At 41.9% G+C, this 21,580-nt stretch overlaps 1 protein-coding gene across 2 annotated transcripts; it reads right to left on the bottom strand.

Annotated features, from left to right (window-relative positions):
* Window positions 1–573: 573 nt before the first annotated feature.
* Window positions 574–20,574, bottom strand: kmt5c (lysine methyltransferase 5C). Of its 2 annotated transcripts, XM_031557878.2 has the most exons (10): window positions 19,386–20,572; window positions 18,258–18,390; window positions 16,786–16,951; window positions 15,339–15,448; window positions 13,184–13,347; window positions 12,544–12,563; window positions 12,045–12,181; window positions 9,380–9,540; window positions 8,155–9,198; window positions 574–1,101 (listed from the first exon to the last, which is right to left on the bottom strand). In XM_031557878.2, the coding sequence occupies exons 2-10, from the start codon at window positions 18,368–18,370 to the stop codon at window positions 1,064–1,066; spliced, it is 1,953 nt and encodes a 650-aa protein (XP_031413738.1). In that variant the 5' UTR covers window positions 18,371–18,390; window positions 19,386–20,572; the 3' UTR covers window positions 574–1,063. The 2 variants fall into 2 exon arrangements, with proteins under 2 accessions (XP_031413738.1, XP_031443462.1); XM_031587602.2 differs by having other exon boundaries at window positions 574–9,198; window positions 19,386–20,574.
* Between the last annotated feature and the right edge of the window lie 1,006 nt (window positions 20,575–21,580).

Below are 21,580 nucleotides of genomic sequence, written 5' to 3'. Positions count from 1 at the left end.
ACACCGTAGACAACAATGTCATTTGGTGACTCATTTATCAAACATTCATCAGAAGTACATTCTTACAGCAGAACAGCTTTTTTTTTCCTATTAATATATATAAAAGACCAACTGATTGCCAAAAATTAGGATGGAATTTCCTGAAACTGATTAGATTTCAACTTCATGTTTTTCCAAAAAGTACAGAATTGTGTATCCCTCTGTATGGAGCGCAGTTAAGAAATCCTTCAAATCAATTTAAAAGTGCTCATTAAATGAGTGGAAGTTAATAAGCTATCCTCTTTCTCCCTTATTTGACCTTTGTAAAAAAGTTAGTCATAATAAATCTCATACGTTATATCTTGCCACAGCAATACTAAAACACTTTCTGTATAATAAAGGTGTTCATGTGGAAAACTTTGCAGGTAAAAAATCAGCTAAATGAAACTTTGCGATCTACAATCAAGGTAGAAAAAGTGGAAGTTGAAGGACACATGTTTAATATAATCTGATTATTTCATGATTTCTGCGGTATATAGGTCATCTCTGCTAATCTGTAATGAATTGAAAATAAGTTTCACATATAGACAAAGGTTTTTTTCTTTTTTTAGCAAATACGATTTAATATGTACATTTTTACATTCTTACAGCAGAACAGCTTTTTTTTCCTATTAATATATATAAAAGACCAACTGATTCCCAAAAATTAGGATGGAATTTCCTGAAACTGATTAGATTTCAACTTCATGTTTTTCCAAAAAGTACAGAATTGTCTTTCACTTTCCTTTGTTAAAAAACAGTAAAATCACTTGTGTACAATCAATACATATATTAATTTATGAAAGCACCATATTAGGAGATATTAACAGCTAACTTATATATTTAAATAAATATTACATTGGTCATGTTCTATTCTGTACACTTAGGAAAAACAACAAAGACACACACACACACACACACACACACACACGCACGTACGCACACGCTCCACCCCACATTCAAGCACACACACACCTGCACTGCACATGAAGTGCTCTGCAGTTGATTCTGGACATGGTGAGAGGCCAAACGAAAGACATCAGGCCTACGTCTTCAACATAACTGACCTTGCGTTGAATCTGTCTGTAAAACAAATTATTCAGAGCAATCTCAAGATCAACTATCCAGCATGTTATGGCGCAATAACAACTCTTGACCTTCTGACAGTGAAATACAAATCATAACTGTGCTTCATTATTTCCATTTTATTGTCTGTTCCGCTCAACAATAAAGATCCGTGTTGCAAAACATTGTGGCGCTTTTCAAACACTAACTATGGGCTTTCACCCAGTTCCAAACCATTCTGTACTCTCCAAAGTGAACATGTGAAGTATCTCTGTATGCAACTTACAAAAGCGTTTGCAAAAAACATTAGAAAATAATTAGAAAAAGCCTCAAGAACACACCTAGATTCTGCGCAATTTCACCGTTATGTACAAGATGTCCTTAAGTGCCACAAACTGTGATAAACAATTCTCATGTAAAGTAAAGCAAGAGCACCAGGAGCATCATATTTAAGATTCTTCCATTTAACAACAAAATAAAATCAACCACAGGGCACTCATTTGAAGCAGTGATTTATTGAGAACGACTCAATATCTTAAGCTGCAGTCTCAAGGTATAACCTATTGCAATCAATCTACTCGCTTCAGCCTGTAATGAATCTGGCTTGCCAAAAAAGTAGTCCAGAATTATTTCTGCTGCCCTGTGAATTATTTGAAATCTTTGACATTATGTACATTGGGAAATGTACCGAGTTGTAGTACTCAGGTGATTTTTCACAACTGAAATGAGAACAGGGAGTTGAACCCCTCGGTGCTGCCAGCTGACAACAACACATTAGTGCAGAACCTGAACACACTACAGCTGCATCATGGGAGTTAAGTGTGATCTCAGAGAATCAGCTGTTCAGAGTTACTCTTGGTGGACTTGCCTTGGAACCTGGAGATGTTCTACGCGTACAGAGTTTCTGTGTAGGTCAACATTTTACGCACCACTGACTACTCACTTTAATACAATTTGGCAAGGCAAGGAAGATACCAAAATCATGTTAGAGAGCTCATTTCCCCCCGTCTTTTTGAGTGTGATGAATGCAAAATACACGCACGCACATGTACACACACAAACATCCTTTGATGAACATTCCCCACAATATTCTAAAATGAATTAAATGCATTGAAAAGATAGAGTGCAACCCCACCCTGTGGCAAGAGGCAGCTATGACAGCCTAGAGTTAGGAACATTAGGTCTGGATAGAACTGGGGAATTTGAATAGAAATGAAATACTTGTTACAATCCCATACAAAAAAAAGCATCACAACCAATATTTTGTTCAAACCAGAAAGATATTCAACCAGTGAGTAACAACCCTGGAGCTTTACAGTGTAATATTACATGACCTTAGCCATTTATAACGTATTCCTCTTAAATATGTTAACTGTTGATTAAAAACATTAAAATAATTAGATACCCAAAAAGCTTATTTTGGTTTGTTTTTTTTTTTTAAAAAGAAAAGAAAAAGATATTGACCAGACATTAGAAAAGATTGTAAAAACATCCAAATGAACATGTATAATTATTTTAAATGACCTTTTTTGCAAGACAGACATGAACATTAATAAATAACATTTGAAAACTCAGAAGCATCCATGGCCTCCAGATGAACCAGCATCAGTCAGTGTAATGGAGGTCCAGGTCCACAGTACCATCAGTGACCACAAGTCTGAGCCTTTTAGGCTTACGATCTGACAGAGAGGTTCCAAGAGAATGAGAAGAGGTTGAAAAGTGGTGGGAAACAAAAGGGCGGCTCCCAGGCTGTTCTTGCTGCTGAGGGTCCTTCCTGGTCTGTTCACCTTGGCCCTTTGACCCTGGAAAGCCACCCACAGAGGGAGAAGATGAGTAATTGTTTGAGGAAAGGCCACAAGGCTCTAGAACCAACCTGCCCTGGGTTCCAGAAGGATCCATGAGACAATGATAGGTGTAATTTGGGGTTGGAACCCCAGAGTAGTTTAAGCCTTCACCGTCCTCACCGTAGCCCAGCGTCACAGAGTGATCACCAGTGAAGTTAACCACATAAGGAGGATGGGCTTGAGTACTACAGGCCAAAGAGGATGTCTGAGATTTGTTTGCCTGTCTCTCCTGCTCAGGAGTGACCCTTTGGGTAACATGAGGACCGTTCTGCTGAGAAACGTCTGTGGAGAATGCTGAACTAAAAGCAAAGTCCACAGGATCACAGTGAGGGTAACCAGGCTGGTGTTTATTAGCAGAAAATGAAGATTCACTGCAATTCAGGTGGAGATTCTGAGTGGGTGCCACCATGGCATGGGGTTTGCCATGGCTCATGCTTTTGCCAAGAGGTAAACTGTGGCACTGGGGGCTTTGGTTAAAAGTGAATGGTTTCTGTGAGGAAATGTTCTTAGTAAGACAACCGCTGCCTATGTCCTGTGCCTTATTTGAGGTAACATTCTGAAGCACACTGGAGGATGTCTTGCTTGAAGTCACATAGTAAAAGGGATGCACTCGGTCAGCTTGGGATGAGCTGGATGTGTTTGGACAGTCGTTTGCCTTTCCAAGGGTATGGCTGTGATCCCCGCCTTGATGACTGCCAGTTAGAGAACTTGGAAGGTTGAAGCTTAATTGACTTGAAAAGGGATTAGGACTACTGTGTTTAGTGCTTTGAAACTTGGTGGCAAAATCAGCCCTTTCAGCAGCCATGTTGCCTCTGCAAAAATTAAGATTTTGTTTGCCACTTTCTATCTTGATTGGATTAGAGCTTTGGGAAAGTGAGGTCTTATCACAAGTGCGATGAAACGCATCTACAGAACCAATAACCTTGTGTGGGTACATGTTGGACTTACTACCCAAAAGAGGGGCGTGGAAAGGCTTCAGAGGCTGACTGAAAGCTCCCAAATTGTACATGCCTGCTACAGATGCCTGGCTTGGACCAACAGATTGATTTCTATTTGCAGTCAGAGAATGAACAGAGCCTTGGGTTCTCTCCATGGAAAAGGGCTGAACTTTGGCAAATTCTGTCCGAGAGTTAAAACTGCAGCCTGGGATAATGGATTCCACCCCTTGAGCCTGAGAACTAGTAGCATGGGGTTGTGAGTGCCTGTCAGATGAAGGGGCACCACTGAACATAAATGAATCTTTGTGGTTCCACTGATTTTTATCTGATTCCATGAGATGCTCAGGTTTTGGGACGTCCTTAGTGGTTGGAGCTTTAGCCATGGTGAAATCAAAGGAGAACGGAGCTCCTTCCGCATCTTTAGAGGAGAAGTTAAAATCAGTGTTGCTTAACGTCTTTTCTTTGGAAGACAAGTCAGGTCCACTAAGGAGAGTTATATTTTTGGTGAGATTGAGGTCAGGGAAAACAAAATCATTAGGGGGGCTAAAACTACCGCAGGGACTTGGAGAGCCAATATAAGGGGTCTCTGGGTTCCAGGTTTCGGATGGGCTTTGGGAAAAGGGGCTACTAAATGATCCCTGTGTTAGGAGGTTCCCCTTGGCAAAAATCTGAGAAGGAGTTAGGAAGGTTGCTTTGAGAATTATCAGGGTAATACCCTTCCAGATTCAAGCATTCGATCAACTCATCAGCATTACCAAAACCAAAATCTGAGCAAGGGGACTTGTCTGGAAAAATAAGCAATGGAGACTGGGGTTTCTGTTGGCCTTGACAGGAGACCGTTTCACTGTTGTCAAATAAAGCAGTTTTGTCAATTTCATTTAACGCTTGGAGTCTGGAGAGACTTTTGTTAATCTGGAACAGGTTATGACTGAGACAGATGTTTTGTGTTGGGTCAAACTCATCTCTCATGCCTAGGTCCTTCTTTGGCCTTTTCTTGCTCACGACTTCTGCCACCCTCTTCTCTCCTAATATTTCCTTCACATTTGGGTAACTACTGAGGCAGATATCCTCAGCTGTAACATCAGAACACGGTGAATTGAGAGAAAGGGGTGAAAGTGACAGGGAAAGGGGAACATTTTCTGACCGGGAAGATTTCACCCTCCTTGACATGTTACAGCATGACTCCTTGAGCTGCTGGCATGGAGACTGAAATTCCTCTTTAACTTTATGAAAAGGCACTTCATTGATTAGAGACTCTGAGGAGGCCCGGTGACGTTCTGTTGCCCGGTGACTTTTGGACCGCATTAATGGCCCTCTCATCCTCCTGCCTTTACGCAAGCGTTTTCCTATGCCATCTACTATCCCCCAGCCTTTTGTTTTTCTACAAAGACGAATGGGAGCAAGGGGTTGTGCATCGCTGTCAACTGACTCAACCTTGACACCAGCCGTCTGTTCCATCAGCCACTGCTCCATCTCATCAAAAAACCTTTTGTCTTTCAACATTTTGCTAGAATAACCCATAAAATCTCCTTTTGGCTGTGCATTACTTTCCATGCCATCAGAGGTTTCCTCCTTCTTCTTCAATTTGGAGTGGACATTCTTTGTACAGATTTCCCATGCAGCTTGACCTGCCTTTGCAGTTTGCTCTAATTGAAGACACTTTTCAGCCTCCTGTGGACGCCTCTCTCCTTTCGACATTTCTACATTTAAAACTGAAACAGAATCCAATATGGCTTTAAAGGGGTCTGCGAGTAATGGATCAGGTGGTGAATCAGATGGTTTTGTTTGAATCTCTGTTGCACCCTCTAACTCTGCCCTCTCCATCACCCACCCCTGTCCTCTCTTTCTCTTTAGACGGATTCTCAAGTTGTTTTCTTGTTCTTCTTTAACATGATCCTTTTTCTTGAGAATGTTTTCTTGGACGGAAAGTTCATTCTGAGGAGAAACTTTTTTTTCTTCTGTTTTGGCCTGTTTGACCTCACTTACCCATGTACTTTGCCGGGGACTCTCTAGGGAGTCCTCTTCCTGTTCAAAAGCTGACAATTCTGTGCGAGTGTCTTTAGGTTTTTCTCCTTCATTCCTCACCTCCTCTAAAACTGGCTGTGTAGTTTTGTATCCACTCTCACCTTCAAACGCTGTTGTTTGTTTATCATTTAGTTTCTCCTCAACCATGTTCACTGTTGCATCTTCCTCCATCATGGGTTTTGGTCCACTTTCAAACTCATCTTGTTTGTTATCTGGTGGAAAATCTCTTTTGTTTTCTTTTGCGCAAGCTTTTTTGAGAACTTTTTTCTGTATTTGTGCATTCAGGCTCTCGGGGCCTCTGGCCTCAGAACTCTCACACCCTGCTTTTGAACTTGAGCAGGAAACTGACTGCTGCACTTCTGTTCCATCTTCACTCCGTTTCCATAAGGGCTCCTTAGGTGGCAGACGTGCTGTGACGTTCACTTCTGGTTCAGTTGACTCTCTGAACAGCCTTTTCTTCAAAGGAATATTAGTTTGTATTTGAGTTAGAGGTGAGTGGTCCTTTGTTGACACTACAGGAGCAGAGCGCAGCGGGAGCAATTCAGAGGATCCTTGTTTTGCTGTAGAGGTTTCATTTGGGTGTTTTGGTGAGGTATTTCGGTCTAAACCACTGGTTATACAAACTGGAGTTAACACATTTCGGCAATCCACCTTAGCTTTAGTCGACTCTGTGTCTTGGTCTTTCTTTTCTTCTTTCCTTTTTTCCTTATCAAGTGCTATCAATTTCTTAATGTGTTCTTTAATCATGTTTTGTCGGTGCAGGTTCCTCTGTTTGTTGAGGTGTGGATTTAGAGATTTACTTCTTCTTCTCAGTGCACTTCTCTTCAATTCATCTTTCAAGTTCTTAAAAGCATCAGACAAGGTAACCCTTATATCTCTGATGACAAATGCATTGCTTCCATTACTCAAAGGAAAACGTATCTTATTAGGCTCTCGATCATCAATTTGAGTATGAAGTCCTTCCCATCTCACATTATCCAACTTTTCAGGGTTGTCTGTGGCTTTAAGACTGTCTGATATCTCATGTTTCTTTGCATTCTCAGTTTCTGGTGTTTTTCCTTCAATATTTAAAGTTTTCTCTATTTCTGCAGATGAGTCTTCTCTCTTTCCCTCCACACTGCTGCCCTTAGCTGCAGCCGCTCCATCTGCCTTCATGTTGTCATCAGCAGCTGTTGTTTCACTCCCCTCATTAGATCTGGTCTCAATTTGTTTGATCATACCTGGTCTCTTCCCAACTACTACCTCTTTCTCAGTTTCTTTTTTCTGCACTGCTTTTGTGTTCCACCTTTTCTTTGTATTCTTCACAATATCTGTACTTCTACATCCTCTCTTTCCTTCCACAATATTCTCGTCCATTTTCACCTCCGTTACCACTTTATGTTCTGTTCCCATTACCTTTTCATAATTGGGCTTATTATTCATCTTTGTAGCACTCTCATCAGCCTTCAGGTTTGTATCATCTGCCTTCACTTTCCCTCCTTTCTCAGCGTTCTTAATGTCTGAAATCGTACTCACTTTCCTTTCTTCCGATAAATGAATATCCGTTTTCTGATCCTTAATTGCCTCATTCTCAGTGTCGGTTTTCTCTTCTGCTTTGTTTAAACTGCCGTTCTTCTCAGCCTTCACGTTGTTATCACTATTTGTCAGTTTATCTCCTGTTTTAACACTCCTCTCAATGTGTTGAATGGTATGTACTGCCCTATCCTCTGCTATATTCACGTCTGCTTTCAAGTCTGTAACAATGTCACTCTCAGTGTCTGTTTCCGCCATTGATTTCTTTACATTTGTCATACCTGTAACTTTATCAGCCTTCGCATCGCTACCAATAACTGTAACTTCATCTCCATTCTTAGTTACGTCTGGAATATCTGGAACCGCAACTACTCTGCTCTCAATTTCTGTTTTGCCCTCTGCTTTTTTAATGTTGCCCCTACGTTTAGAAGCTCTCTTATTGGACTTCATATTGCTGTCAACAGCTGTTACTTCCTCTTTTGTTTTTTCAAATTCTGAATTATTTTTGCCCATATTTTTGGAAACTTTGTCCAAGTTAGTTGGGAACGTACAGATAGAGTCATTATGACTTGCTGTTGCCACTTCAGTTTGTAGCTTATCAGTAGCCTCAACCTGCTCCTTGACCTGTGGTAACACAATGTTTTTCATGTCTGTCTCTGCACTGTCGGTTAAATTAAACATCACTTTCAAAGCTTTATCTACACCACCTACAGTTATAGGAGAAAAATACAGCTCCCTCACCCCTTTCTTACCTTCAGCTGTGTTGATATCACTGCCATCTGTCCTTTTTGTGTCGTGGAAGGACATTGCCACCCTCTCTCCCTGTTTCTCTGTCTCTGTCTGACTCTCCCTCCCTGCTCCCTCTTTCCCAGCAGTTCTCACCCTAACCAGACAGACGGTTGGGTAATATCTCAGCCCTGCTTTCAGAGACAGGCCATGGTTGACAGGTGGAGGATGATTAGTATGGCTGCTGTTTTGTTCATGCCCCGTGGAGTTCCCGGATGGCTTTGGGGCAATATGACACCTTTCATTGCTACGGCGCTCGTTGCCAACAAGATTAGTTTCATTGCACAGAGGAGCCTCACTACTTGGTAATGAATCACTGAGATCAGGAACATCACAACTCGTCCCCGCCTCCGATCCTATGGGTAGTCCATTGGCCTTTGATAAAGCTCTTCTCTTCATCCTCAGTTTGGAGAAAACGCTGATACGTCTGCTACGCTTGTTGGGTACGCTCCTGGTCCTTGAAGGGATGGTAGGATGGGACTCCTTCGTTCCGGTTTTGGGCTGATCGCCTACATCTTCCTCTGTTAACTGCTGCTCATGTTTATCAGTAGAAAGTATGGACATAGATTCCAAAGTGTGCTGCTCCTGGTTTGAAGCGTCCGCCAGGTTTGCCTCCTGTGCGCGGGGGCTCTCTGATGCATCCCCCTCTTTACTCTCATCCATCTCTGTCTGTGTGGTCCCCGTGGAAATTGACCGATTTTCCTTCTCTCCTTCGTGATGTGTCGGTTTAATCCTTTCAATCTGGTCCAATATAGCCCTCTCTCTGCCACCAGGGTCCTTACAGCTTAGCAGAAATTCAACGTTGTGCTGGTACAGGTGGACTCTGAGGTCCTTGAGCTGGATGTGAGGGAGAGAGTGCAGCAACAGGTTATGCTCACTCAGGGAGGCTCCCCTCTGGTCTTGCCTCGGTCGCTCCACCCTCCTCCATCTGCTTGTCTTTGTCAGCCTCCTGCTCAGCGCTGTTGCGTCTCTCTTCATCCGCTGGGACAAAGAATTCCTCAAGGGGAGAGCTTAGAGACAGAAAGACAGGATGTTAGAAGGGTAACAGAAGAAGGAAAGTAGAAAGAGACCCAGGTTATAGTGTCATTAGAAGAAAATAATAGTTTTCATTAATGTAATGCCATTTGGATGCGTCTCTTATTCCTTGTTCATAAGTCTGTTCCCTGCAGGAAACCACTGTGGTGTATTTACCTGTATTTGTTGCAGTTGGAATAGGCTTGGGCGTGCTGTTGCCTTTCTCTCGACTGAGACGTAAATCAGTCTCTCTGAATTTGTATTTTTGCCCTGCTGGATCGCTGGGGTCGTCGAGCTCTTGTAATGTTTCTCTGTGCCTGAATGATCCTTCGCCTCTCCTAAGATATAAATGAACATAGCAAAGTTATAGGGAATAACATTTGACTCAGGCAACACAGCGCTCTTGGGATGCTTTCCAAAATGTCACACAAAAATTCTAGTTGCAGAGTTTTATCTGATGTTAATATGTTTAAAAGCACATAAATACTACTGATGAAGTCAGGACCATTCAACCATGTGATTTTGATTCAGTTAACATTTACTGCTTATGCCATCTGTAATCCACATTGATTCAAAGGGTTTGACAGTCATGTTGTGCCTGGTTAACAAATTGGCCCAAATTTTGAGAGCTTGAGCTCGCTTCTGATTATAGGGAGATGACGACTTATTTACTGGTTGTAAACAAAGGTTCTCCCAATCCCCCCCCCCCGGTCTGCTTTATAGAGATGGACATGTTAATAGACTATTTACCCTCCCAAACCAACATTTAGATTAAACCAAATTAACACCTTAGCAGCACCAATTTCAGCAGGACCAGTGATGCGTTCCCCCACACTGTTATCAATTGTCAGAAATGCAAATGCATTCATTTGGAAAACACTGTTTTTTTTGTATATTAATGATGCATATTTGTTTTTAATGTTCTTGCTTTAACTCAATACTTTGCCAGTTGTAGGTTACAACAGCAATATCACCACAGTGTAGCTTCCAACAGTAAATAAAGAAGTCAAAGGTCCTCTGTCAAGTTGTAATTTAATGAACAACAAAACACAACCCCCCCCCCCCCCCCCCCCCCCCCAACAGCAAACAGTATTTTAAGTTTTGGGAGTTTTAGTGTTGATTTAATGAATGACCTGTCAAAAGATCTTTGGCTCTGGCCTTCAGCCGTAAGTTGCTATTAGCCTAGGTTTCTGACCGTTATTAGTGTTATTGCACATGCTGTCCCCTACTGCCCTTCTAAAGTTCTATTAGTGTGATTGCTCAAGCACACTATTAATCATTTGAAGTTTTATTCTTTTATTCTCATACCTTCTAGCGCTTTTGAGATATCGACACCGCTCCAATTCTGACACGTCCGTCCTGATCCCTTGTAGTGCTCGTGTATAAATGATGATTGCACTGCACCCTGTCATTTCTTTTCTTAGTGTCGTTTTTATCCCTCTTTTTCCCCCATTGAGATGCATGGTCTAACGCCGGCCTACTGTGACGTTACTCAGTCTGCCCACTGTAGACCAGGGCCATCTAGACCAATGATTTTAGAGCACAAAGCCATTCTATAACAGTCTATATTTCACCCAGTGTCAGCATTACCTTTACGCATCTGTCTGGTTAACCATTAAGACCAAAGAGCCCTAGAGCACAGAGCACTCTAAAATCTTCATTTGTAAACAAGTCATTAATGACACTCTATATTTCACCCCATGTCAACGTTACGCGAAACATTTCAACCATGGTTTTCCTGGACTGTTTAAGCCAGGCCATTAATATATTTCCACTAATGGCAGCTGACATTGCTGGATTGTTTTTGTACCAGGGCAAGCATTCATCTTACTGCTCATCTGCATTTATTTTCAAATAAATTAATATACCGTCACCAATGACGATTAATAACCTATATAACTATAAGTTAGTATTTCAGCTGACTTTTTGTCTTTAATACTTCACACCTTCAACTTAATTAATGGACAGATGATGAAAAATCTTGCCTTGATCAGGGACGTTTTGTAGCTTATTGCACACAACAAATGAGACAGTAAACTAATTTTGAATACTGTTTTATTAATCATAAAGCCTACTGTGTGCTGATGTGTTAGGGCTGTATAATCTGTCATTTGCTGGGCCAGGGTTAGCAAACCTCTGCTGCTGTTGAGCAATAACTCAAAATGCATCTCAAGTTTTTTATTATTGAGTTCTACTTAAAGCTATTTGGTCCTTTTTAAAAATGGAAGATTACAGCAAAAGCCAAGTGACTTTCCATATTTATTTATCAAACTGTCAGTGATTTGCAGTTTTAATGGCCCTTTTGCAATCCTGAGAAATGAATCCAATCAAATAGGCCTGACATTAGGCTACTGGGTATTTGATAAATGGGTTCACACTTTCATAAAAAAATAAATAGAAAATCACCTGAAAAAAACAAACAAACAAACAAACAAAAACATTCAGCAGTGTAGGCTAATGGCCTATGTGACTAACTGCAATCACATCCTCACTACATGAGTGATCTTGCCTTCCAAGCTGCTTCAGACGATTGGCCAATAGAGCTAGATCTATTTTCATCAGATTTACCCCAATGTTGTAGCACAACCTCAAGGGCGGGCCTTTGGCAAGCTGCCTCTCTCTTTAGGAAACAGACTTTCTGAACATGTTCCTGGATATCCAGAATCTCTTGGCATATTGTGTCGTTTTGTAATGGCACTCACATCAAGGGTTTTAAAAGGGAGCATGCAACTGTGTTAATGATTGGCCAGGCATCACATCTCATGCTAAATGACTTTTCTCCGACCAAGCCCTGATATCTTTAGAAAGGAGGAATTCTTTAAAGTATTCTTTATAGCCTTACCTTTCACATGTGAAGCATTCACACATCTCGTTGTTCTCGCCAAAAAAGCTATCACCGTAGTAACAGGTAATCTCCACCCCAGGAGAGATGGGTCGGACCACTTTCACACACGCCCCGTTCCTCTCACCAGGGACAAACTTCACAGAGACAGAAAGGTCAAGAGGGGATAAGGTGTTAAACTCAGCACTCTACAGTAGGTGACAGGCAGCCTTCAGGGGATATCCTAATATTAGCTCAGACTGAGAGTGGCACGAAAACAACAAAAGGCAACAGATGTGTGAATATAACACCTTAAACACTAATTGCTTGACAAGATTAGAATACAACTGATAAACAACACAACAACACAACATAGGCTTAAGAACCACTGTGAATGACAAGGGTTTCACATAACACAGAAGCCTTGTACGGGATGACACGACACATAGATGGTGCCAAGAGAAAAGCCAAACAAGCGGCACAGAGGCAGACATCGGAAGAGATTGCTAAGGTTTCTTACCTTACAATTTGGTCTGCAGTCTTCTCCCCCAAGAAGTAGAAAGAAATACAAAATGAGTGAAAACAAAAAGACAACAGATTCAGCTTTTTTATTTACTCCTAAGTAAGTCTGAACAGAGCGCCTTGTTTCCACTGGACATCTGGCTATACTGCTCCCTTTTCATTGGGGACAATGGCTGATGCAACTGTGAACATACTGGCAGCCCCATCGGAGCTCTGGTCTAAAACACCCCAGGGAAGATCACTTTAGAGTTAACACAGACAACAGACAGTGGCAATAGTGTTAATATGACTAATTGACATCTCCACAAACAGGTTCAAATTAGATCAATGGTCAATAAATTATACTGTCAGATGGTTTAACGAACATCATTAAGGAATGATAGACCAGCATCTAGAAGTCATCCTTTCTAGTGTTGCTAGCAGATAATAAATATTATGAAAATACAATAAACAATTCAAGTGAAACTTCATTTGAGGAGAATACACTGTATATAATAAGTGTCTTCCGTGGGCCATGCATAGACACAGGCTAATACTGTCTGTCTGTGTGTGTGTGTGTGTGTGTGTGTGCATGGACCATTTCATTTAAAACAATCCTCCGACTCGGTCACTCTCACTCACTGTGGTCATTCTCTCACCGTGATTAATGAAGGCAGCCGGACCCAGCCAGAGTTGAGCGCAGCGCTTGCGAGTGGAGTACATGACACTGAAGTCATTGACGCCGGCCCTCAGCACGGCGCTGTCAGACGGACTGAGCTCAGCGATGCAGCCCTGCAGCACCTCCATACGCTCACCCACAGACCTGTGTGGCACAAGAGAGGGCGTGGGCCTTAGGGCGACATTACTCACTCATACCAGCAAAGTAGTGAGAGGGAGGGGATCCATTTGGGCTTTATTTCATTGTTAAAAGCGTAGTGCTGAAAATACTATTTGTCTCCTGCCTACTGTACATGTATAAAAGCCACCTAACTGGGGCTTTGTAGTGCTCGGTTAAGCCACACACACACACACACACACACACACACACACACACACACACACACACACACACACACACACACACACACACACACACACACACACACACAATAGATACAATAGTCCAGGCTTAATAAAACAATGTTAAATGTACATTTATATTTTGAAGCTTCGCCCTATCACATTTGAGTTATTTAACTACTTCATATCTACATTTAGGATTTTAATAATAAGTACATAAGCGTATTCATGTCCATGGAGTTGTTTTATTATTGCAAATAAAGTTATAAAGTATGCACCTGATACATGTTGTGTAGACTTGTATCATTATTTATGGCAGTATGGTGCTTCACTTCTGTTACTATGCTCTTCATTTTAATAATTGAAAACAAATACATAATACATGACACACGGTTCAAGTCAAGTCCCAAGTTTAGGAACAGTTTGTGCAAAATTACTGAACTCAGCAGATGGCTCTAGTGTCTGCGAATAAATAAATACACAACTGCTATAGGCTACTGTGCACATGCGGATTTAATTTGGACATTTGCTTGTCAGCATGCCAACTGAAATACATATGTGTTAGGTGAGGCCAGATGTTTTCCCTGTAACACTGGGGGTCTTTTGAGGAAATCCTATACCATGTACTACAGTGCTACTGATAAGAAAGCAACCACACACACAAACATACACACCCAAGCACAAAACTAAGCTTTACAGAACACTATTTAAGAACAAAGCTTAACTTTGTTACCTCATCCAACCCCACCCTTTGTTTTTAAAGCATGTGAAAAAAGTTATATGTCCTCACAAAGGACACGTCCTCAGTTGTCATGGGGAAACAAACAAAATACACTCTACATGATGTAATTAATGTCATTTTGTTGCAGCAGAAGTACTTGTATAAGTACTTTTTCATGTTGAGCAGCAGATGTGATCTCGTAGTCAAGAGCATATGTGGACCATTAGAGTGAAAACAGAGCAGATCAAATAAAAACTTCAAAGCCTGATCTAGGGTGTTTTAATTAGGGACTGACCGTTGGTTAATTTGGTCCCCAAATAACTCTATATCTATCTATCTGTCTGTCTATCCATCCATCCATCCATCCATCCATCCATCCATCCATCCATCCATGTCTCTTTATCATCTAGACACACACAAAACCAAAAGGTGGGGCAGCCGTTTTGTCACTGCCTAGCAAGAGTGGTACCCAGCTGCAGTGGGCAGCTGCAATCTTAGCAACTTCAGCTCAGGGAGCAAAGTGTTTATGCACTATTTTTATGTCGGAGAATTGCGGGAGCCATTACACAGATTGGCCAGACAAGACAAAATTCATATGTCATTATTTACACACAAGCCTTCAGCAACACTTGCCAGGCTTGCACGGCTGATTAGCTGTGAATGAGATCATGGCAAGCTGATTTACTGATCGCCATTTAACACATTCCATTATGGTTATTAGTGACACTTCCAACAAATACAATACCCTACTGATAAATCTGATGGGGACATCAAAGAAATGAATTGACCTTCTCAACCACCAATTGGGATAATACAGTCTAGGCCAGATTAGACCTTTGCAGCCCAAACTGGAAATGACAAGCTAAATGCTTTTAAAGGGGTCTTTCATGCAATTTCTTAAACAGTTGTAACTCTACAGTGGCAAATCTCAGCATCGATATCAAATCAAATCAAACTGTATTTATATAGCGCATTTCATACCAAGAGGCAACACAATGCGCTTCACAGAAGGAAATCAGTTCCAGCATAAAGTCCAGGAAAAATTCTAACATGAAGGACGACTGTTATCTTACCAGTGTCGTGTGGACGTGATCTTGGCCCCGTTTGTTTCAGACGAGTAGCGATCGCAAGACTCAATCTGAACTCCACTGTCCAGCAGGAAGGACTTCAGATAGCGGTAGACCTGTGAAACATGAGAAGAGTGATCAATGACCACAAGGTTAGACTTGCACTTAACAAACTAACTTGACCAGTACAGCGCAACAGAAGACATGGCAGAGGAAGATAAGTTGTATGAGGGGAGAGAGGGGGTGTGTGTGTGGGGGGGGGGGGGGGGGGGGGGGGGGGCAGGCATATAATAAGCTATTAAATCAGGTCTCCAGGTTTAAAAACTGAAGGGGCTGTTTGCAGGACCTACAAACACACATTGGCTGCAGCCTGGGTGGGGAAAGAGGAAGGGACAGAGCGAGCGAGAGAGAACACACATTGTCCAGTTCAGGTAACAGGAAGGGGGAAATAACACAGCCCATGGGATTTGTGGTTGGCAAATTCTACATGAGCACCTATAGTTGTCACGATGGCACACACTTCTCATCTGTGAACCTCTGTGACGGAGCTCCCTGCTGCCATCATTTGCCTATTTTAAACAGAGAGTGCACTGTGCGAGTAGGCAGCTCTACTGGAACACCCTAACCTAAGTTTTGGCCTGCGCCTCTTGCCAAGCCCAGCATGTCGTGTTGCAAAACATAAAAATACCATCTTCCCCCTGAAGCGCAGCTTAATTCAGGTTCACCATTAGTGCACACAAGTAGGCTTGCCAAAAACTCCAGTCAGAAACTGAACTAAGAGAACATCTACGCTCATTAAATACTTTTGAGCAACAGTTGGGGGCATTGTTACGGTTAGAGTCACTGAAGGTTACGGGGGAATTAGCTGGCTAAGCTACCATACTTTCACTTCAGACTGGTGAAATGTTTCCTTGTTCAAAGTACCTAAATAGACCGTCTGCCTGACATGAGCAAACTTGCACGGACAGTGCAGTGCGCACTGCATCCATAATTTAGCAGGCCACTGCTTTCCATTGACATGGCTTTGAATATGAGATTGCTAATGGTCGTCCACGGAATGCACAGTAGCAAACTGCAGTTGCAAGCTACAGATAGAAGTGGACCACCAGACCACAGTGAAAACATCAGAAAGCTGGTGACCCCGAACAAGTGTCAAGAAAACCAACAGATTTTAGAATTACACACAAAATGGATCAGTACTGCGCATCTTTAAATTGAAAGCTGCCCACTACCGTCCGCTCTCCGATTTATAATCCAATCACACACACTGCTTTCACGTGCAGCAGGTCACTGCTCTGTGTCAGGGGCTAGTGAGGCTTGTTTTTCCTCCCTCTCAAAAAAAGGCCCAGTCCCATCATCGACAGCAATAGCTTTGAAGCTTTATCTATCCAAATCTGTACTCTGAACCCCACTCCCCACACACAAAGGCACAGGCCAGGCAGGGGCTACTCACATGCTGCCTCAGGAGCTCCAGCCGGTGTGGTCCCAGGCCAGTGAAGTAGCCGCTCGCCCAGTCCCCGACCAGCAGGGCCTCGAAGGTAGGCTGGAAGTCCTGCGTGCGAGCGAACCGAAGCAACGTCTCCTTGAGGTAGCCCCAGCGCCTGATCTCTGGAGGCTGACTACCGAGCAGGAAAAACAGGAAGAAGAAAGGATGTTAAAGACAGAAGGAATTTTTTTTAAAGGCCAAAAAAGGGCATGTGAAATGAGGTGTGCATGTGTATGGGTGTGTGGGGGGGGGGGGGGTAGTACAATGTGTTAAAAATCACTGATCAGGAAAGACTGGTGTGAACTCAGAGGGCTATCAGGACTGCCAAAAACAAGAACAAGCTGCCGCTGTAAAAGGCCTCAACTACTGTATGTGTTTTCAACAGCTCGGCCATTTTATTTGAGGACTAAAATACAAAGGCGAATTCTCTCAAGGTCATGCAGCATCACATTTAAACAATGATTGGGGTTCCTTTACATGCTGTGAATGTTGCCATGTTAACGGAGGCCTTGCTTTTTGCATTTCAGTAATCAAGAGGGTTGTGGGAAAAAGAACTACAAACGTGAGCAGCAAGTTATGCAAGACCCAATAAAAGACAACCGACTTATTTAGCTAAATTAAACAGCCAGTCACGGCTGTCATAGAGGACCTCTTAACATGGTGCAAAACATTTCTTATTTATAACCCATTTCCCACCGTATCAAGCCCTGGGGGGTATTTCAAGTAAGTGGTTTAGTGACAGACCTGGATAAGTTAACTCACAGTAGGTCAGAAAAAGCGAGGATGGAGAATGAAGCCATAGGGCTCTTCTACATACTTGGAATAAACCCCCCCCCGCCGGTATTGTCCCAGTCTTTTCAGCAAACCAGGCTGGTAGAGGATGCACATTTTCTTTCAAACAGCTAAGTGTCATCACTTCCATCATTAATCACACACATTTTAATGAAATCGAACAAAGGACTCAATTTATTCCCAGAAGAAAAAAAATAACAAATAAGAACAAAAGATAGCACACCCTCTCTCATCATCTGGAGTGTTTAAAGAGCAATACAATTAGTATTAATCTGTCAGGTCACACAACTCACTGGCACATAGGAACAAAAATGACCCAAGCAACCTGACTTTGGCAGATCTCATTTCAGTTCATTTGCAGCTGCTAGCTAATGATGATTTCAAACGAACTCAAACAACTAACTAATTGTCTAATGTTAGTACTACAGGTTTAAACAATGTTACCTAATGTACATTTTCTTAAAGTAAGCCGTGCTACAAAGTGTTAAATCTGTAGGGTTGTGTGGGTCAATGAGTACGCTTTATTAACTGTAGCAGTGCTATCCAAGTCTGGTGAATGCAAGGTGGAGATACAGTAAAATGAGGAACGTAACTGGAGAGCACTGTGTACAGCTCATCTCTAGTGTGGACAGGATGTGTAAACGTACCTGATGTTCATCTTGTGGGTGCTGAACCCCAGTAAGGGATCCAGCACCAGACTAGTGGCCAAGTCATCGGTTTCGCACAACTCTCTCACATTCATTCTATAGGATCCCTCCATCGTCTGCTACTATCCGCATGCTGTAAAGGGAGAGGGATTTAAACAGTCAAAGAGAAAAACAACCACCGGCATTGTCAACAACACAACCAACGTGTAGTTCAAATAAAAGTTCGTGACCAACTGTCAGGGGTAGACGTGGTTTAACATTACATCCCGCTCGAAAGTGAGACGAGGACTCAGTTACAGATAGATTACATACACATAGATTACACATAGCACTTTTATTTTACACAACCAAGGTTGAACATGCCCACAAGCCAAACAACTCAACCTAAGCGTTACAAGAAGTAATTCTAACGTACTGTTATCGACCATGCCTAAAGAGTTGGACGAGCTCAAATAGCGTAACGTTTGAAGTGAACAAACTGCTTGAGGAGTTCCAATGTCAACCCGTGGGACACTAAACACATGACTGCTTGATTTTAACATTCTATTGAGCTAACGTTAACAAGCCCGTGCAAAGGCGGATTTATCTGCAACGTTCCATCAGGACACATATATAGTTAATTTAGATGCATAACGTTACTACACCCCGATGCTTCCTTTCATGCTGTGCTTGCACAAAACTATTCCTGGCTAATGTAACGTTATCTATCTAACTTGCTAGCGTTACACAGTTAATGTTAATTACAAAACTTTACCCTTCTGCGAACGGTTAAAAACAGTTGACTTAATGATGCACCAGACGAACACAAATGACTAACTTGGCTAACGTTACCCAAGTTATTTGATGTTAATGTTAGCTAGCCAGCCAGCTAGCTTCGCTAACGCTACACAAAAATATAGTGATCAAGCAAGCTAGCTAACATTACTCTTAACGACGACAACAAACTGCTATTTACCACTTAACGGTAAAGGGTAGCTAACATTACATTAGCTAACCACTAACGTTAGCTTCCTAACACTGAAACTGTGAAAGCAGAGTGGCTATGCCAAGTAAACTGCATAACTGTCACAAGCTGTTCAAATACTAACAGTTACATACTCAACACAGACATATTAAGACATTGTTTACCTGACGAGCTTTGCTGCAGCCAAATTCCTTATTAGCTTGTTCCGTCAGCAGCTAATAGTGGCCAACTGGCTAGCTAGCCAGTGGCTAACTAGCGAGAAAGCAGCTGCTTCAAAGTAAGGATTGTTTTGGTCCTCAGATTCAGAGGACAAGCTTCTTTTTCATGTCCCTCGATAGGAAGAAAATAACAAATTGCGTTCATACACCAGTGAACAAAAAGTGTATTTTCCGTTTGACGAGTCTTCTGAACCCAGAAGTTGCTCTCAGATTCCAGACAACCTAGTAGGCAAGAGCTGCTACCACTGTACATACTTTTGTTCTATTGGTTGTTTTCTGCGCTGGGAATATTCGTGACCCGCCATTCATCGCAAGTAGTGCTTCCGATTGGCCGATCTGAGTTTCACTTCATTCTCAGCGTTCTGGTTGGCTTGTACTGGTACATAATAAACAAGTTCCGAAATCAAGGTGCTCTGAGTCTGAAGGTTCATTTCACTCAATTAAACGATGGAGAGTAGGGAGAGAGAGGTATGACTCTAGTGTGAATCAGACTTGTTGGTCACAGGATGACTCATAAAAGAAATTCCACCTGTGCATGATATAAAGAATATTTTTAGAACCTCAATCATCAGGCAACACCATTGTATTTTGGTGTTTGGATAAAAGGATCGCCCTAACGGAAACAGCCTTTTACACAAGTTGGATTGGTTACCCAGATAGCCCAGCAGCTGATCTGTAGCCGACACCTGATCCGCTATACAGTCAGCTGCTATTTGGGTAGGATGGCTGTGGAAACAAACAGTCCATAGACGGCAAAGAGAAGGGACCTCCCAAAATATGAAAAACATTTGCCATTCGGCCAAAATCACAAAGCCTTAACGTCTGTGTTTTTCATTGGGAAATCCATCATTCATTAATTCATATTATCGTAATTTCACGGTGCAAAGTAATTAATTTGAATCAAACAATCACTGAATCAAAACCAGTAAAACAATAGGCTAAAACACCAGAATCTGGCCATCAACTGGAATATTTAGATTGTAGGCAGTTATAAATATCCGATGTTTTACAGTGTAAATGCACATTTATGACTAAAATGACACAAGCTTATGAACCAGTCTCAAGCTCCATATAGGTCCACCATGAAATCCTAAAAAATTAGAAATGTGTTCCTTGCTTGAAAGCAGGGCTGTAGTGGTAAAATTAGAGGTGGGTAAACTATGAATTTTGTGATCAGACAGACCTCGACGCAAAGCAACGCAACACAAAACGTCGCGACTCTGTAAGGCTGTCCTGGCTATATTCCATTATGTTATCAGTTAAAGTCATATTAAATCAATGACAGTGAATAAATGTGTTTGTAGTTTATTCAATTTCAAGAAAACAGTAAAGAAAAGTATGTGTAGGCCTCACAACAATGAAGGGGGTGGCGGGGGAGACAAAGAAAGGACCTCTATAGGACCTACAAAAATGTAAGGCCTCTGGAAACAGGCCCTGGGTGTTACAGCTGAAAAGTATAATATAAAAAGAAACCATGCTGCAATTAAACACTTCCCCTGTTCTTTAACCATTGGAGAAACCTCCAATGTCAACACAAAACAACAACACAATTGCTGTATTAAGACGTATGGGTAGGGGAGGCTATGCCTCATCTCAGATTGCGCAATCCCTCACAAACTGGGTTGAGCGCATGCGTAGAACCTTCTTAGTATTGATGATCTGACATTAAAAAAAAATCACGGAGAGGAGGCAAACAGTACCTCTGCCTCACCGGTCGGGTTTATGCTTTTTCTGCTGTTTCTTTTCTGCTACACTTATATTTGACCTTTGACCGCGAAAATGGAAGATTCTATAGCTAAGCTAAAACATTTCACTTAGCAATTCACTTAGCTATGTCTAACTGGTTTGCAAAGAATCTGTCTACAATTTTCAATGAATTAGCCTAATCTACAGCGATATGCGTGAGGATAATTACTCATGCATCTTCAATTGCTGAAAAAATTGACGTTTTGTTAGGCCTATTTAGATGGCACCGGGAAGGCTGGCTTGTTACCTGCATCATCGTATTTGCAAGCACGTTATTAATAGAGTTTGTCCCTGTCTTAATGTGATGTTGTCCGAACCAAAACAACGTTTAAAAACGTGAATTGATCTTCAGTCTTACTTTGTACTTGAGGCCTTTTGCGGGTATCTGTGGGAGT

Source organism: Clupea harengus, chromosome 1, assembly GCF_900700415.2.
Source record: "Clupea harengus chromosome 1, Ch_v2.0.2, whole genome shotgun sequence".
Classification (NCBI taxonomy): Eukaryota; Metazoa; Chordata; class Actinopteri; order Clupeiformes; family Clupeidae; genus Clupea; species Clupea harengus.
This window is presented reverse-complemented; position numbering and strand designations above follow the sequence as displayed.